Source organism: Rhinoraja longicauda, chromosome 12 (genome assembly GCF_053455715.1).
Source record: "Rhinoraja longicauda isolate Sanriku21f chromosome 12, sRhiLon1.1, whole genome shotgun sequence".
Lineage (NCBI taxonomy): Eukaryota > Metazoa > Chordata > Chondrichthyes > Rajiformes > Arhynchobatidae > Rhinoraja > Rhinoraja longicauda.
The window spans coordinates 43830657-43845539 of NC_135964.1; the positions used below are offsets into that span (position 1 = coordinate 43830657).

The 14883-nt window shown below is 45.9% G+C and overlaps 1 protein-coding gene across 1 annotated transcript in view; it reads left to right on the forward strand.

The window, feature by feature from the left end:
- Positions 1 to 8395: 8395 nt before the first annotated feature.
- Positions 8396 to 14883, forward strand: part of ripk4 (receptor-interacting serine-threonine kinase 4) — a 56677-nt gene continuing 50189 nt past the window's right edge. The window contains exon 1 of the mRNA XM_078408776.1: positions 8396 to 8651. Within this exon, the coding sequence (XP_078264902.1) occupies positions 8458 to 8651 (194 nt within the window). The 5' untranslated portion in view covers positions 8396 to 8457. The remainder of the gene's footprint in view (positions 8652 to 14883) is intronic.

Sequence of the window (14883 nt, forward strand, 5' to 3'; positions counted from 1 at the left end):
GCCTTTCACTACTTGGTATGTTTCAATGAGGTCCCGCTTCTAACCTCCAGCGAGTACAAGCCCGGTGCCATCAAACACTCAGATGTTCAGCCACAATCTTGTTATAGACAATAGGTGCAGGAGTAGGCCATTCAGCCCTTCGAGCCAGCACCGCCATTCAATGTGATCATGGCTGATCATTCACAATCAGAACCCCGTTCCTACCTTCTCCCCATACCCCTGACTCTTTAAGAGCTCTATCTAGCTCTCTCTTGAAAGCATCCAGAGAATTGGCCTCCACTGCCTTCTGAGGCTCCACTGCCTTGTTCACATAGAGTCATAGAGTGATACAGTATGGAAACAGGCCCTTTGGCCCAACTTGCCCATACTGGCCAACATGTCCCAGCTACACTAGTCTCACCTGCCCGCGTTTGATCCTGTCCTATCCATGTACCTGCCTAACTGTTTCTTAAATGTTGGGATAGTCCCTGCCTCAACTATCTCCTCTGGCAGCTTGTTCCATACACCCACTACCCTTTGTGTGAAAAAGTTACCCCTCAGATTCCTATTAAATCTTTTCCCCTTCACCGTAAACCTATTTCCTCTAAAGATCTAAGGAATTCCATCTAAGGAATCTCCCACACTTCACTCCAGATTCTGCCCCAGTTTCTGAAGTCTAACCTGACAGCCAAAATCACATTCTCATAGAAATTCTATGAATTCTTTACAGGACCTAAGCTTCCTAAATTACGGTAACCAAAATACGGTGTGTCACTCCATTTTCTTCCTCCTTGCATGTGTTTTATACAGAATGATCAAATTATCCCTGAGTTTGTATTCTATTTTCGTTTCTGAACTCCAGAATCTTTTGCACTTAATTAACCTTGCTCTCAACATGAACTGCAAAGATTTACACTTGGGTTATCTAATCCTGCATGTCCTTTATAACTCTGCCCATTTAAGTTTATTTCCTTTCTTTGTCTTCTGCTGAAAGATATTCACACTTTATAATAAACATTATCTGCTATTTATCTTCCAATTTAAATGCCTTTTCTATGTCCTTTTGTGGTCTATTTTTCTCCTCACACCAGTTTTACCAGACTTCACCTGTTTTGTGTCACAATCAAAATCCAAAAGGGGACTCAGGAGAAAGCTCTGCATAGAAAGTGGGAGGGAAAATATTTTTACACGGTGTTAATGAAGATAATGGCATTAAATCATTTGAGGAGAAAAACAACACCGTTTTTACACCGTTTTGAAGGAATTGTGGAGCATAAATGTAGGCCAGGATCAGGATAGAAACAGAAACATGGAAAATTGGTGCAGGAATAGGCCATTCAGCCCTTCGAGACAGCACCGCCATTCAATACGATCATAGCTGATCATCCAAATCATAAGTTGTATAGTCAGACCTGAAACATCACCCATTCCTTCTCTCCAGAGATGCTGCCTGACCCGCTGAGTTACTCCAGCATTTTGTGGTACATCCAAATCACAAGGATAAATAACAAGGGTCAAATAATAAGCATTAATAGGGTGATCAGTCATCGTTTCCTTCCCTCGCTCTCTATCTTTCTCCCTCTTCTTCCGAATCCGTTTCTCTCTTGAGACACAAGAAACTACAGATGCTGAAATCTTGTGTCTCAGCGGGTCAGGCAGCGGGTCTCTGACGGATGTGGATAAGCGACATTTCAGGCTGACCCAAAATATCACCTATCCATGTCCTTCAAAGATGCTACCTGACCCATTGAGTTACTCCAGCATTTTGTCCACTTCTTTCTATATTCAGTTACGGAATGGAAAATCTCTTTCCGGACTGCAACTTCAGTTCTTTTATGTTCCTAATTATCAAGCCTAGACTGCAATCCATCATGGCGATTGGTGCAGTTGGTAATCGCATCCTCTCCAACAATTCTGATGTTCTCATCATCTCTAAAATCATTATTGTCTCCCAAACCTGCTGCACGTTTGCCTCCCCACCCGCCATCTCCTCTTCCCCATACTCTCAACATTTCTTGCCACAGTGTTGCTCCACGCCTCTAATAATCTTCCCACAGGCTAATCCTCAGAACTAATGTGAAACTGTTCAACCCGTACACCACCAGAACCAAGATTATAAGAACCTCTGTGTAGGAAAGAACTGCAGATGCTGGTTAAATGGTTCTTCAGACCGAAGAAGGGTCTCAACCTGAAGCGTTACCCATTCCTTCTCTCCAGAGATGCTGCCTGTCCCGCTGCGTTACTCCAGCATTTTGTGTCTACTTTCAACCTACAAACCTGCATGTCTTTGGCATGTTGGAGGAAACCGGAACACCAGGAGAAAACTCACGCGGTCATAGGGGGAACATACAAACTCCGAACAGACAGCACGCGTAGTCTGGATCGAACCTGGGTCTCTGGTGCTTTCAGGCAGCAACTCTCTATAGCTTTTAATGACATCCTTTCTATAGGTCAGCTACCACCACACACAATACTCCCAAGTGTGGTCTCGCCAACATCTTGCACAGTTGTAACATGATAACCTCAACTCTAATACTCATTGCCTTGATTTATGAAGGCAAGCATACCAAACACCTTCCTCGGCACCCTGTCTACCTGTATCACCACATGCAACAAACTATGTACCTGTACTTCTGTTTCCCCGTTCAACAACATTCTCCAGACCCCTCCTGTATACAGGAAAAGGCCTGCCCTGGATTAACTTAACAAAAGGCAACACTGCACACTTGCCCAAGTTAAATTCCGTCTGCCATTCTTTGGTCCTCTTTCCCACTTGATCTGGGCCCGGTTATAATTTTAGATCATCTTCTTCACTGTCCACGACAACAGCAATTTTGGTGTCATCTGAAAACTTACTTCCTATGTCAACTCCATTTTAATCCAAATCTTTGACATAGCTGACAAACAACAGGGGACTTAGCACGGATCCCTACGGCACACTGCTGGTCTCAGGCCTCCAACTTGAAAAGCAGCCCTCCACCACCATCTACTGCCAAGCCAATTTTGTATCCAAATTTGCCTCCCCACCCTGGATCCCATGTAGTTGTTAACTCATTCATTGAAGCACATGAGAGTGCGACATTGCAAACATTGGCAAGATAGAGGTCCTCAGCCAACCTGTCCCCACTACACCGCCCTCCCATTATAGAGATTCAGAGGCTTCAAATGGCCAGCAGAGCCTTTGATCAAATTAGGAAAAGTGAGTTTGAATGTTCAAGTCACAATCCTGGCCCAAAACTCTTGTTCTGGTCGATAGGAATCTCTGCCCTCAATGCTTCTGTAGGTTGTGACAATTACAGCGTGCACCTCGAGGCGATGGAAAGATACCCAAATGCTGTGTGCTCCCCCTGGCCAATATCCCCAATGCAGAGGGCTTAGTTATACACGAGGGCGGCATGGTGGCGCAGCGGTAGAGTTGCTGCCTTACAGCGAATGCAGCGCCGGAGACTCAGGTTCGATCCTGACTACGGGCGCCGTCTGTACAGAGTTTGTACGTTCTCCCCGTGACCTGCGTGGGTTTTCTCCGAGATCTTCGGTTTCCTCCCACACTCCAAAGACGTACAGGTATGTAGGTTAATTGGCTGGGTTAGTTAAATGTAAAAATTGTCCCTAGTGTGTGTAGGATGGTGTTAATGTGCGGCGATCGCTGGGCGGCGCGGACCCGGTGGGCCGAAAGGCCTGTTTCCGTGCTGTATCTCTAAATCTAAATCTAAAAATCTATACAGAGTTGGATACTTTGAGAGGTCCATGTCATACAATACAATACAATACAATATATCTTTATTGCCATTGTACAGGGGTACAACGAGATTGGGAATGCGCCTCCCATATGATGCAATAAATTAATTAGCTAGTCAGTATTAATTTAAACAACCCAATGAAACAAATTAGAAACAGTTTTAAAACAGAATAAAGTGCAAGTAGGTCTGTGACGGTTCACTGTGCGATGTGACCATCCGGCTCAGCAGGACCGGTTCATAGCAGCTATGGCCCTGGGGATGAAGCTGTTCTTGAGTCTGGAGGTGCGGGCGTGGAAGGCCTTGTATCGTCTGCCCGATGGTAGAAGCTGCTTTCCTGTCACCAAATTTGGTCCTGGCCAGAGATTACAGTACAAACCCTTGGCTGGTGCTACAGTGTAGAATTAAAGGAGTGGGGTGGCTCAATGGTAGAGTTGCTGCCTTACAGTGCCAGAGACCCGGGTTTGATCCTGACAACGGGTGCTGTCTGTACAGCTTGGGTTTTCTCCGGGAGCTCGAGTTTATTCCCACACTCCAAAGATGTACAGGTTTGTCGGTTAATTGGATTCTGTTCATTGTCCCCAGTGTGTAGGAGTGCTAGTACATGGGTGTTGGTGGTCGGAGCGGTGGGCCGAAGGGCCTTTTTCTGCACTTTATCTCTAAAGTCTAAAGAGTGCTACACTTCTAAAAGGCAGTATGGTACTCCATCGGTTTTACACTAGAATGCCATACTACCTTTGAGAAGAAGTGGTAAGCTGAGGCCCCATCTCCTCTCCTGCGTGGAAAAGATGTTCAACCTCACCTCCCCCTATCACTTGCAAGGCTTTGCCCAGCCCCCCCCCCCCCTCAACTGCAATCAGTCTGAGGAAGGGTCCCAACCCGAGACATTGCCGATCCATGTTCTTTAAAGAGGCAGCCTGTCCACAGAATTTCTTCAGCACTTTGTGAATCTTTTTGGTAAACCTGCATCTGCAGTTCCTTGTGTCTACATTTTGCTGCTTGACCTGCAGGTTTCATCCAGCAGATTATTTGTGCTCCAAATTGCATCCTTTGCACTCTCCTGTGTCTCCATTTCACTACACTCGCAGGGGAATGTAAAAGATTTTCTTGTCATTATTTGGAAGTGGAAAAGCAGAGTTACTGCAAATGTTGATTGCACATTCAACACAGGTGAAGATACATTGTCTGGTCTTTATCTTATGGCCACTTGTGGGAACTCACAAGGTGTAAATTGGCTGCATTACAGAAATGATTACACCTTTAAACCACTTAATCAGCTTTAAAGTAGTTAACCACCTTTAAAGTGCTTTAGAATGACAAATCCTGAAAGACAAACAAAAGATGCTGAGCCTTTTGTTTCTATATCTCAGATGCCATCAGCAAAAAATTTTCAAAATAAAATGTTTCTAATGGGAGATGCATGGATGGTTTATTTGTACTTGACTATTTTCAGTGCATTATACAATGTTTGTCATTTAGAAGAAGGGTTCTGACCCAAAACGTTGCCTATCCATGTTCTCCGGAAATGCTGCATGGCCCGCTGATTTACTCCAGCACTTAGTGTGGAAACGGGCCCTTCGACCCAACTTGCCCACTCCGACCAACAAAAAGTTGCCCCTCAGATTCCTATTAAATCTTTCCCTTGTCACCTTGATGTCTTCTTTTCGACATTTAGAAACCACTTTCACAGTTTTTAATGGCTCAAAGAGTGAAAGAACCTTTCCATCTATTATAAGAAAATAACTGCAGATGCTGGTACAAATCGAAGGTATTTATTCACAAAATGCTGGAGTAACTCAGCAGGTCAGGCAGCATCTCAGGAGAGAAGGAATGGGCGACGTTTCGGGTCGAGACCCTTCTTTAGACTGATGTCAGGGGCAAAGGAAGGATATAGGTGGAGACAGGAAGATAGAGGGAGATCTGGGAAGGGGAGGGGAAGAGAGGGACAGAGGAACTATCTAAAGTTGGAGAAGTCGATGTTCATACCGCTGGGCTGCAGGCTGCCCAAGCGAAATATGAGGCGCTGTTCCTCCAATTACCGGTGGGCCTCACTATGGCACTGGGGGAGGCCCATGACAGAAAGGTCAGACTGGGAATGGGAGGGGGAGTTGAAGTGCTGAATTTCGCCAAGAACCCTTTTAGTCCCTTTATGGTATTTATCGTCATAGAGTCTTACAAGTCAAGTCAAGTCAACTTTATTTGTCACATACATATACAAGATGTGCAGTGAAATGAAAGTGGCAACGCCTGCGGATTGTGCTAAAACTACAAAACAGAATAGAATTTTTTTTTTAACACAAAAAATAAATTAATACAGTAAATTAAATTAGTCCCTGGTGATATGAGAGTTAACAGTCCTGATGGCCTGTGGGAAGAAACTCCGTCTCATCCTCTCTGTTTTCACAGCGTGACAGCGGAGGCGTTTGCCTGACCGTAGCAGCTGGAACAGTCCGTTGCTGGGGTGGTAGGGGTCCCCCATAATGTTGCTGGCTCTGGATCTGCACCTCCTGGTGTATAGGTCCTGCAGGGGGGGGGGCGAGTGTAGTTCCCATAGTGCGTTCAGCCGAACGCACTACTCTCCGCAGAGCCTTCTTGTCCTGGGCAGAGCTATTCCCAAACCAGATTGTGATGTTTCCGGACAACATGCTTTCTACAGCCCCAGAGTAGAAGCACTGAAGGATCCTCAGAGAGACTCTGAATTTCCTCAACTGTCTGAGGTGGTAAAGGCGCTGCATTGCGTTACTCACCAGTGCGGCGATGTGTGTTGTCCACGTCAGATCCTCTGTGATGTGGACTCCCAGGTATTCAAAGCTGCTCACCCTATCCACAGTAGGCCCATTTATCTCCAGTGGCGTGTACGTCCTCGGGTGTTGAGCCCTTCTAAAGTTTACAATCAGCTCCTTAGATTTTGTGACATTCAAGAGGAGGCTGTTGTCCTGACACCAGAGTGCCAGATCAGCCACCTCCTCCCGGTCGGCCTTCTCCTCGTTATCGGAGATCAGGCCCCACCACCACAGTGTCATCAGCAAACTTGATGATGGAGTTGGAGCTGAACCTGGCCACACAGTCATGTGTGCACAGGGAGAAACAGGTGGAAACTTTCCCACACTGGCCAACATGTCCCATCTACACCAGACCCACCTGCTAAAATAGTTTCTACTAAATAGTTCCTAACTAAAATAGTTTTTATGTTACCATTATTGTTTTACAATGGTGTGCGTTACCTCTTTTATCGAACTCAGTGAATCCAACATATTTTGTTGGAAACAATCCTTTTTCTACAGGTTAAAAATCACTTTGAGTTCAGTGAGTCCCTCAGCATGTAGTCCTGCAGTCTTGAATGGGCCCAAAAAATGTGCAGGAAGGAACTGTTGGTTGATACCGAAGATAGACACAAAAAGCTGGTGTAACTCAGTGGGTCGGGCAGCATCTCTCAAGAAAAAGAATAGTTGACACTTCAGGTCGGAACCACTCTTCTGGCCGCTCTGAAGAAGAGTTCCAAACCAAAACGTTCATGATTATTTTTCTCCGGAGATGCTGCCTGACCCACTGAGTTACACCCAGCATTTTTTGTCCATGTCTGGAATGGGCCAGTCAGCAACATTCCCTGACGGACATCTCACTCTGCTGGGAGATCAACAGGTTTCAGGCAGACCAAAGAGCGTCTTTCACCGAGTTGACGATCTTTCAACAGCACTCCGAATGTGTCCCTGGGAACAGCACGTAAATCAGAGTATCCTCTCATAGAGTGATACAGTGTAGAAACAGTTCCCTCGGCCCAACTTACCCGCACCAGTCACATGTCCCAGCTACACTAGTCCCACCTGCCTGCATTTGGTCCACATCCCTCCAAGCCTGTCCTATCCATGTACCAGTCAATAGACAATAGGTGCAGGAGGAGGCCATTCGGCCCTTCAAGTCAGCACCACCATTCAATGAGATCATGGCTGATCATTCTCAATCAGTACCCTGTTCCTGCCTTCTCCCCATACCCCCGGACTCCGCTATCTTTAAGAGCTCTGTGTAGCTCTCTCTTGAAAGCATTCAGAGAATTGGCCTCCACTGCCTTCTGAGGCAGTCTAACTGTTTCTTAAATGTTGGGATAGTCCCAACCTCAACTACTCTGGCAGCTTAATCCATACACCCACCACCCTTTGTGTGAAAAAGATACCTCTCAGATTCCTGTTAAATCTTTTCCCCCTCACCATAAACCTATGTCATCTGGTCCTCGATCTGCTCTACTCTGGACAAGAGTCCCTATGTGCCTACCTGATCTATTCATCTCATGATTTTGTACAAATCTGTTAGTCATTTCGGCGCAGGTATGGTATTGACTGTGTGTGCAGGCTGGCAGCATTTAGGAGTATGGTAGAGTGAAGAGTGCAGGAAGGAATTGCAGGTGCTGGTTCAAACTGGAGAAGGGTCTCGACCCGAAATGTCACCCGTTCCTTCTCACCTGTCCCGCTGAGTTACTCCAACATTTTGTGTGCTATCTTCGGTAGAGTGAAGAGGCAGGCTTTGAAGAACAGTGAAAAACAGTCTGCACATTCCTGAAGGGGTGGTTAACCTCGATGTTGCAATAGGAAATGATGTCAGTGTTGAGTTAATAAACACACCTTGAACACCTGACCAGACAGATTGTGGAGCAGCTATTACTGTACACACGCACACGTCGGGGAAAAAAGGAAGGGAAGAGGATTGTTGTGTGTTTGGGAAACGTAAAAGAGACACACTCAACACGATGGAGAAACAGGAACAGTCCTCCTGGGGAATGGGAATGGGACTGGGACTGCTAAAGACCTTTGACTCCGACGAGTTTATGAGCTGGGAGAAAGTTGGATCGGGTGGTTTTGGACAGGTTTACAAAATCCGACACGTTACCTGGAAAACATGGCTTGCCATCAAGTGCCCTCCAAGTCTCCATGTGGATGAGAAGTAAGTTGCAATTCCTTAGAGCGAGTGTGGTGGTGTTAAAAAAAAAAAAAAAGTTTGAAAGGCTGAGAAAAGGGAAAAAAAAAAGCTGGCGAGAGGCGCGCACCTTTATTACAAAGTATGATGGTGGACTGAATCTTTGTTGTTGTTGTACATCCTCGAAGTGAGAGGGGGGCGCTTCGGAAAGACGAAGGTGCGGAATGTGTGTAGGAAGGAACTGCGGATGCTGGTTTAAACCGAAGATGGACTAGAAATGCTGGAGTAACTCAGCAGGTCAGGCAGCATCTCTGGGGAGAAGGAACGGGTGACATTTCGGGTCCAGACCCTTCTTCAGACTGCCTGTCCTGCTGAGTTACTCCAGCTTTTTCAAGGCAAGTCAAGTTTATTTGTCACATAATATACAAGATGTGCAGTGAAATGAAAGTGGCGACGCCTGCGGATTGTGCTAAAACGACAAAACAGGATAGGGGGGAAAAAAATGTAACACAAAAAATAAGTTTGTGTCTATCTTCAAGATATTGTGGAACATGGACTCTGGTTTTAATCCACGCTCACCTGATTTACTTACTTACTTACTTACTTACTTACTTACTTACTTACTTACTTACTTACTTACTTACTTACTTACTTACTTACTTACTTACTTACTTACTTACTTACTTACTTACTTACTTACTTACTTACTTACTTACTTACTTACTTACTTACTTACTTAACTATTTATTTATTTATCTACTTGTTTGTTTGTCTATTTATTTATATATATATAAGAAAACTGCAGATGCTGGTACAAATCGATTTATTCACAAAATGCTGGAGTAATATATATATATATATATATAATAGGCTATGTTTTCTTCTCTCCAGCACGTCTGTATATGGTGCAACACTATCTAGGTCTGAAGTTCAAGGAGGGGGTTTGGCCACCTGTGGGATTCGTCTCACGCAGAGTGACTTTGAAGTAGATCCCATTAGAGATGGCTGGATCCGTTCCCACCCCTGTAAACAACCCCATCCTCCTCCCAACCCCACCCCCCTTCTCATTCTCCACCCTGCCCAAAAGCGCCCCCCCCCCCCCCCCCCCCCTCCTGCTCAGATAAGATTTTCCACTTGGCTTTTCTTTTGGCCGCCAAAATGTGCACAAGCTCGGGCAAAGAGTGTCGATCCAAATGTTCAGACGCGGAGGGGGCTCGCAGGCAAGCCTACTCCTGTCCCACCCTGGGCTACACTCGTAACTGGAGCCAGCCACTGTGGAGCCTGAGCTGACTTTCCCACGGTCACCTCCAGCCTCGTATATTCCAGACAGGATAGTAGACAATAGGTGCAGGAGGAGGCCATTCGGCCCTTCGAGCCAGCATCGCCATTCAGTCTGAAGAAGGGTAGCCCATTCCTTCTCTCCTGAGATGCTGCCTGACCTGCTGAGATGCTCCAGCATTTTGTGAATAAATACCTTCGATTTGTACCAGCATCTGCAGTTATTTTCTTATACCGCCATTCAATGTGATCATGGCTGATCATTCTCAATCAGTACCCCGTTCCTGCCTTCTCCCCTATACCCCCCCCCCTGACTCCGCTATCCTTAAGAGCTCTATCCAGCTCTCTCTTGAATGTATTCAGAGAATTGGCCTCCACTGCCTTCTGAGGCAGAGAATTCCACAGATTCACCCCTCTTCAGATTGATCTCGATCCGAAACGTCACCCATTCCTTCTCTCCAGAGATGCTGCCAGCCCGCTGAGTTACTCCAGCATTTTGTGTCGACCTTGGATTTAAACCAGTGTCTGCAGTTGTTTCCTACACCAGATGATCATCCCCTTCGTATTTCTCAGCTCCACCATAACGTCTCACTGGATAATCCATCAAGTCAAGTCAAGTTTATTTGTCACACACACATACACGATGTGCAGTGAAATGAAAGTGGCAATGCCTGCGGATTGTGCACAAAAAAGAATTACAGTTACAGTATATAAATAAAGTTAATAAAGTTACTATAATGTAGACAAAATTTAGTCTCTGGAGTTATAAAAGTTGACAGTCCTGATGGCCTGTGGGAAGAAACTCCGTCTCATCCTCTCCGTTTTCACAGCGTGACAGCGGAGGCGTTTGCCTGACTGTAGCATCTGGAACAGTCCGTTACTGGGGTGGCAGGGGTCCCTCATGATCTTGTTTGCTCTCGATCTGCACCTCCTGATGTATAGGTCCTGCAGGGGGACGAGTGTAGTTCCCATGGTGCGTTCTGCCGAACGCACTACTCTCTGCAGGGCTATCCTGTCCTGGGCAGAGCTGTTCCCAAACCAGACTGTAATGTTGCCGGACAGGACGTTCTCTGCAGCCCAAAAGTAGAAGCAATGAAGGATCCTCAGAGACACTCTGAATCCTTAAGAATCAGTCATTTCTTATCGGACTACTGACGTGATATTCTCCTTAATCGAAGATGATACTTGTGCATCCCCATCACCGCACTCCCCACTTTTTCTTCCACCTCTGGCACCTGTAGCATCTGTACTCTGGTCTACCTTTCTGTAGGTCCAAAATATCCCAGTCCCACGTATTCTTAACCCATGTTTCTCTGCCTTACTCGTAAGGTCTCTTGCATTGAAATAAATGCTATTTAATTTAACAGTCGTTCCTTGCTCCTTACCCTCCGCCTGTCTTATCTACTGAACTTCCTGTCAATGTCTTCTGTAGGAAGATAACCTGCAGACGCTGGTACAAATCGAAGGTATCACAAAATGCTGGAGTAACTCAGCGGGTCAGGCAGCATCTCTGGAGAGAAGGAATGGGTGACGTTTCGGGTTGAGACCCTTCTTCAGACTGATGTCAGGGGGGACGGGACAAAGAAAGGATATGGGTGGAGACTGGAAGACAGTGGGAGAACTGGGAAGGGGGATGGGAAGAGATGGACAGAGGAGCTATCTAAAGTTAGAGAAGTCAACGTTCATACTGTTGGATATTGGTCCCGCTCCAGTTCATGTGCAACCCGTCCCTCTTGTAAAGGGCACTTCTACCCCAAATAGAGATCCCAATGGTCTAGTTTTCTGAATCCCTGTCCTGTGCACCAACTCCTCTGCCCTATCTTCCTATTCCCACCCTCACTAGCAGGTGGCATCGGGAATAATCCGGCGGGCCAGGCAGCATCTCTGGAGAAAAAGGAGGAAAAAACCTATCCTTTTTCTACAGAGATGCTGCCTGACCCACTGAGTTACTCCAGCACTCTGTGCCTATCTTTGGTATAAACCAGCATCTGCAGTTCCTTCTGGGAATAATCCAGGGATTTTTGGGAATAATCCAGAGGATGCAGGACCTTTTCATTCCAAGGAGGAAGAAAGATTCTAGGGGGAGACCGTGGCTGACAAGGGCTATAAAACTATAGGAGAAAGAGGCGTAGAACATAGCAAAGATCGGTGGGAAACCAGAGGATTGGGAAGCTTTTAAAGAACAACAGAAGGCAACTAAAAAGGCAATACCGGTTAGAAAAGATGAAATACGAAGGTAAGCTAGCCAATAATATAAAGGAGGATAGCAAGAGTTTATACAGTTATATAAAGAGTAAGAAAGAGGCAAGAGTGGATGTTGGACAACTGGACAATGATACAGGAGAAGTGATAATGGGGAATAGAGAAATGGCAGAGGAGTTGAATAGATTTTTTGCATCAGTCTTCACAGTGGAAGACACGAGCAACAAGGCTGAAATTCAAGAGAGTCAGGGGGTGGAAGTTAGTGGAGTGGCTATTACGAGGGAGAAGGTGCTTGGGAAGCTGAAAGGGCTGAAGGTGGATAAGTCACCTGGGCCGGATGGACTTCACCCTGGGGTTCCGAAAGAGGTGGCTTGAGAGATTGTGGAGGCATTGACAGTGATTCTGTCCTTATGTTGACAGTCCTTAAGCGTCTTTGAGTATCCTGAAAAGCGCTATATAAATTAAATGTATTATTATTATTATTATTATTATTATGTTGAAGGACTGGAGTGACTAGGCTTGTATACACTGGAATTTAGAAGGATGAGAGGGGATCTTATCGAAACATATAAGATTATTAAGGGGTTGGACACGTTAGAGGCAGGAAACATGTTCCCAATGTTGGGGGAGTCCAGAACCAGGGGCCACAGTTTGAGAATAAGGGGTAGGCCATTTAGAACGGAGATGAGGAAAAACTTTTTCAGTCAGAGAGTTGTAAATCTGTGGAATTCTCTGCCTCAGAAGGCAGTGGAGGCCAGTTCTCTGAATGCATTCAAGAGAGAGCTAGATAGAGCTCTTAAGGATAGCGGAGTCAGGGGGTATGGGGAGAAGGCAGGAACGGGGTACTGATTGAGAATGATCAGCCATGATCACATTGAATGGTGGTGCTGGCTCGAAGGGCCTACTCCTGCACCTATTGTCTATTGTCTAATACTCAATGACTAATAATCTCAGATAAATAGAAATGACAGCAGATCAGCCAGCGTGGGCTTGATGGGCCGAATGGCCTACTTTAGCTCCTGACAAATGAACTGCACTTTTTTCTCGTTTTACTGTGGCATTTGTGCAATATAAATGCATATTGTGGCTTTTGTAAGCCCTTTAATTCGCAGCGGGTAAGGCAGCATCTGGGGGGGGGGGGGGGGGCAGAGAGAATGGACAGGTCTGGAACATGGCAACTACAACAGCCTGACCGTGGGAGAAGACGGTAGGGGAAGAGAAAATACATTCTGGCCTTCCATCACAGTGAGGAGGTGACTGGAGGAGACTCACTGTGATGGATGTTTCTTTTTTTGTTTTGTGTTGGTTTGTGGTTGTGTGTGTAATTGCTTATTTTATTGCTCTTCTTGTTGGACTGTGGGTGACGAAATCTCGTCCAAAAGACTTGTTTTTTTTTGGATGACAATAAAGGTAATTCTGATTATAAAGGTAATTCTGGGGTAATTCAGATAGGGACGCTTCTCAGTCTGAAAAAAGGACCCGACCTGAAGTGTCCATTCTCTCCACAGATCCTGTCCGATCTGCTGAGTTCCTCCAGCCTTTTGTGTTTTGCTCAAGATTCCAGCACCAGCAGTCTCTCTAGCCTCTTTTAATTCACTTAAACTGCTCCCTGCCTGCCTGCCTTGTTTTGTGTTCTTGCCATCACTTGGACCAGAAGACATAGGAGCAGAATTTAGGCCATTCAGCCCATCGAAACTACTCCACCCTCAAATCATGGTTATGGGGAGAAGGCAGGAGGGTGGCGTTAGCAGGGAGAGATAGATCAGCCACAATTGAATAAAATCATGAGAGGTATAGATCGGGTAGATGCACACAGTCTCTTGGCCAGAGTAGGCGAATCGAGGACTAGAGGACAAAGGTGAATGGGCAAAGATTTAAGAAGAATCCGAGGGGGTAACTTTTTCACACAAAGGGTGGTGGGTGGATGGAACAAGCTTCTGGAGGAGGTAGTTGAGGCTGGGACTACCCCAATGTTTAAGAAACAGTTAGATAGGTACATGGATAGGACAGGTTTGGAGGGATATGGACCAAACACGGGCAGGCGGGACTAGTGTAGCTGGGACATGTTGGCCGGTGTGGGCAAGTTGGGCTGAAGGGCCTGTTTCCGTACTGTATCACGCTATGACTCTTATGAACGGCGGAGTAGACTTCATGGGGCGAATGGCCCAATTCTGTTCCTATTATGAATTTATGGCTGATCTGTTTTCCCTCTTGGCTCCGTTCTCCTGCCTTCTCCCCGTAACCTTATGTTGACTCTGCCCCGTGGCTAAGTGTTGCAACTTTGGGGAGGGGAGTAACTTAATGCCAAAGAGAGACATTGAGTAGAATGTCCCGCAGATGAATCTTGCCTCAATCAGATTAGACTCCTGTGGGTTTATAGATAACAGCCCTATAATTTGTTAAATACAGGCGGTGTGAGACAGAAGTGATTTACTGTAGACTTGCATTGTCATGGAGATCTGGACAGAGAGGCACGTTTGAAATGTAGAAGCCTCCCTGCCCTGGAGCTCTATGTTGAATGCCTATGGTTTATTTTGATTTCTATCTCTGTTCCTACCAAAACCTTGTTTGTAGGCACCCCAACCCACATGGTTCTTATAGTTAAACAGGATTATGTCTCAGTGGAAAACTTACAGTCTTTATGTTCCCAATGTTGGGGGAAGTCCAGAACCAGGGGCCACAGTCTAAGAATAAAGGGGAGGCCATTTAAAACTGTGAGGAGGAACTTTTTCACCCAGAGAGTTGTGAATTTGTGGAACTCTCTGCCACAGAGGGCAGT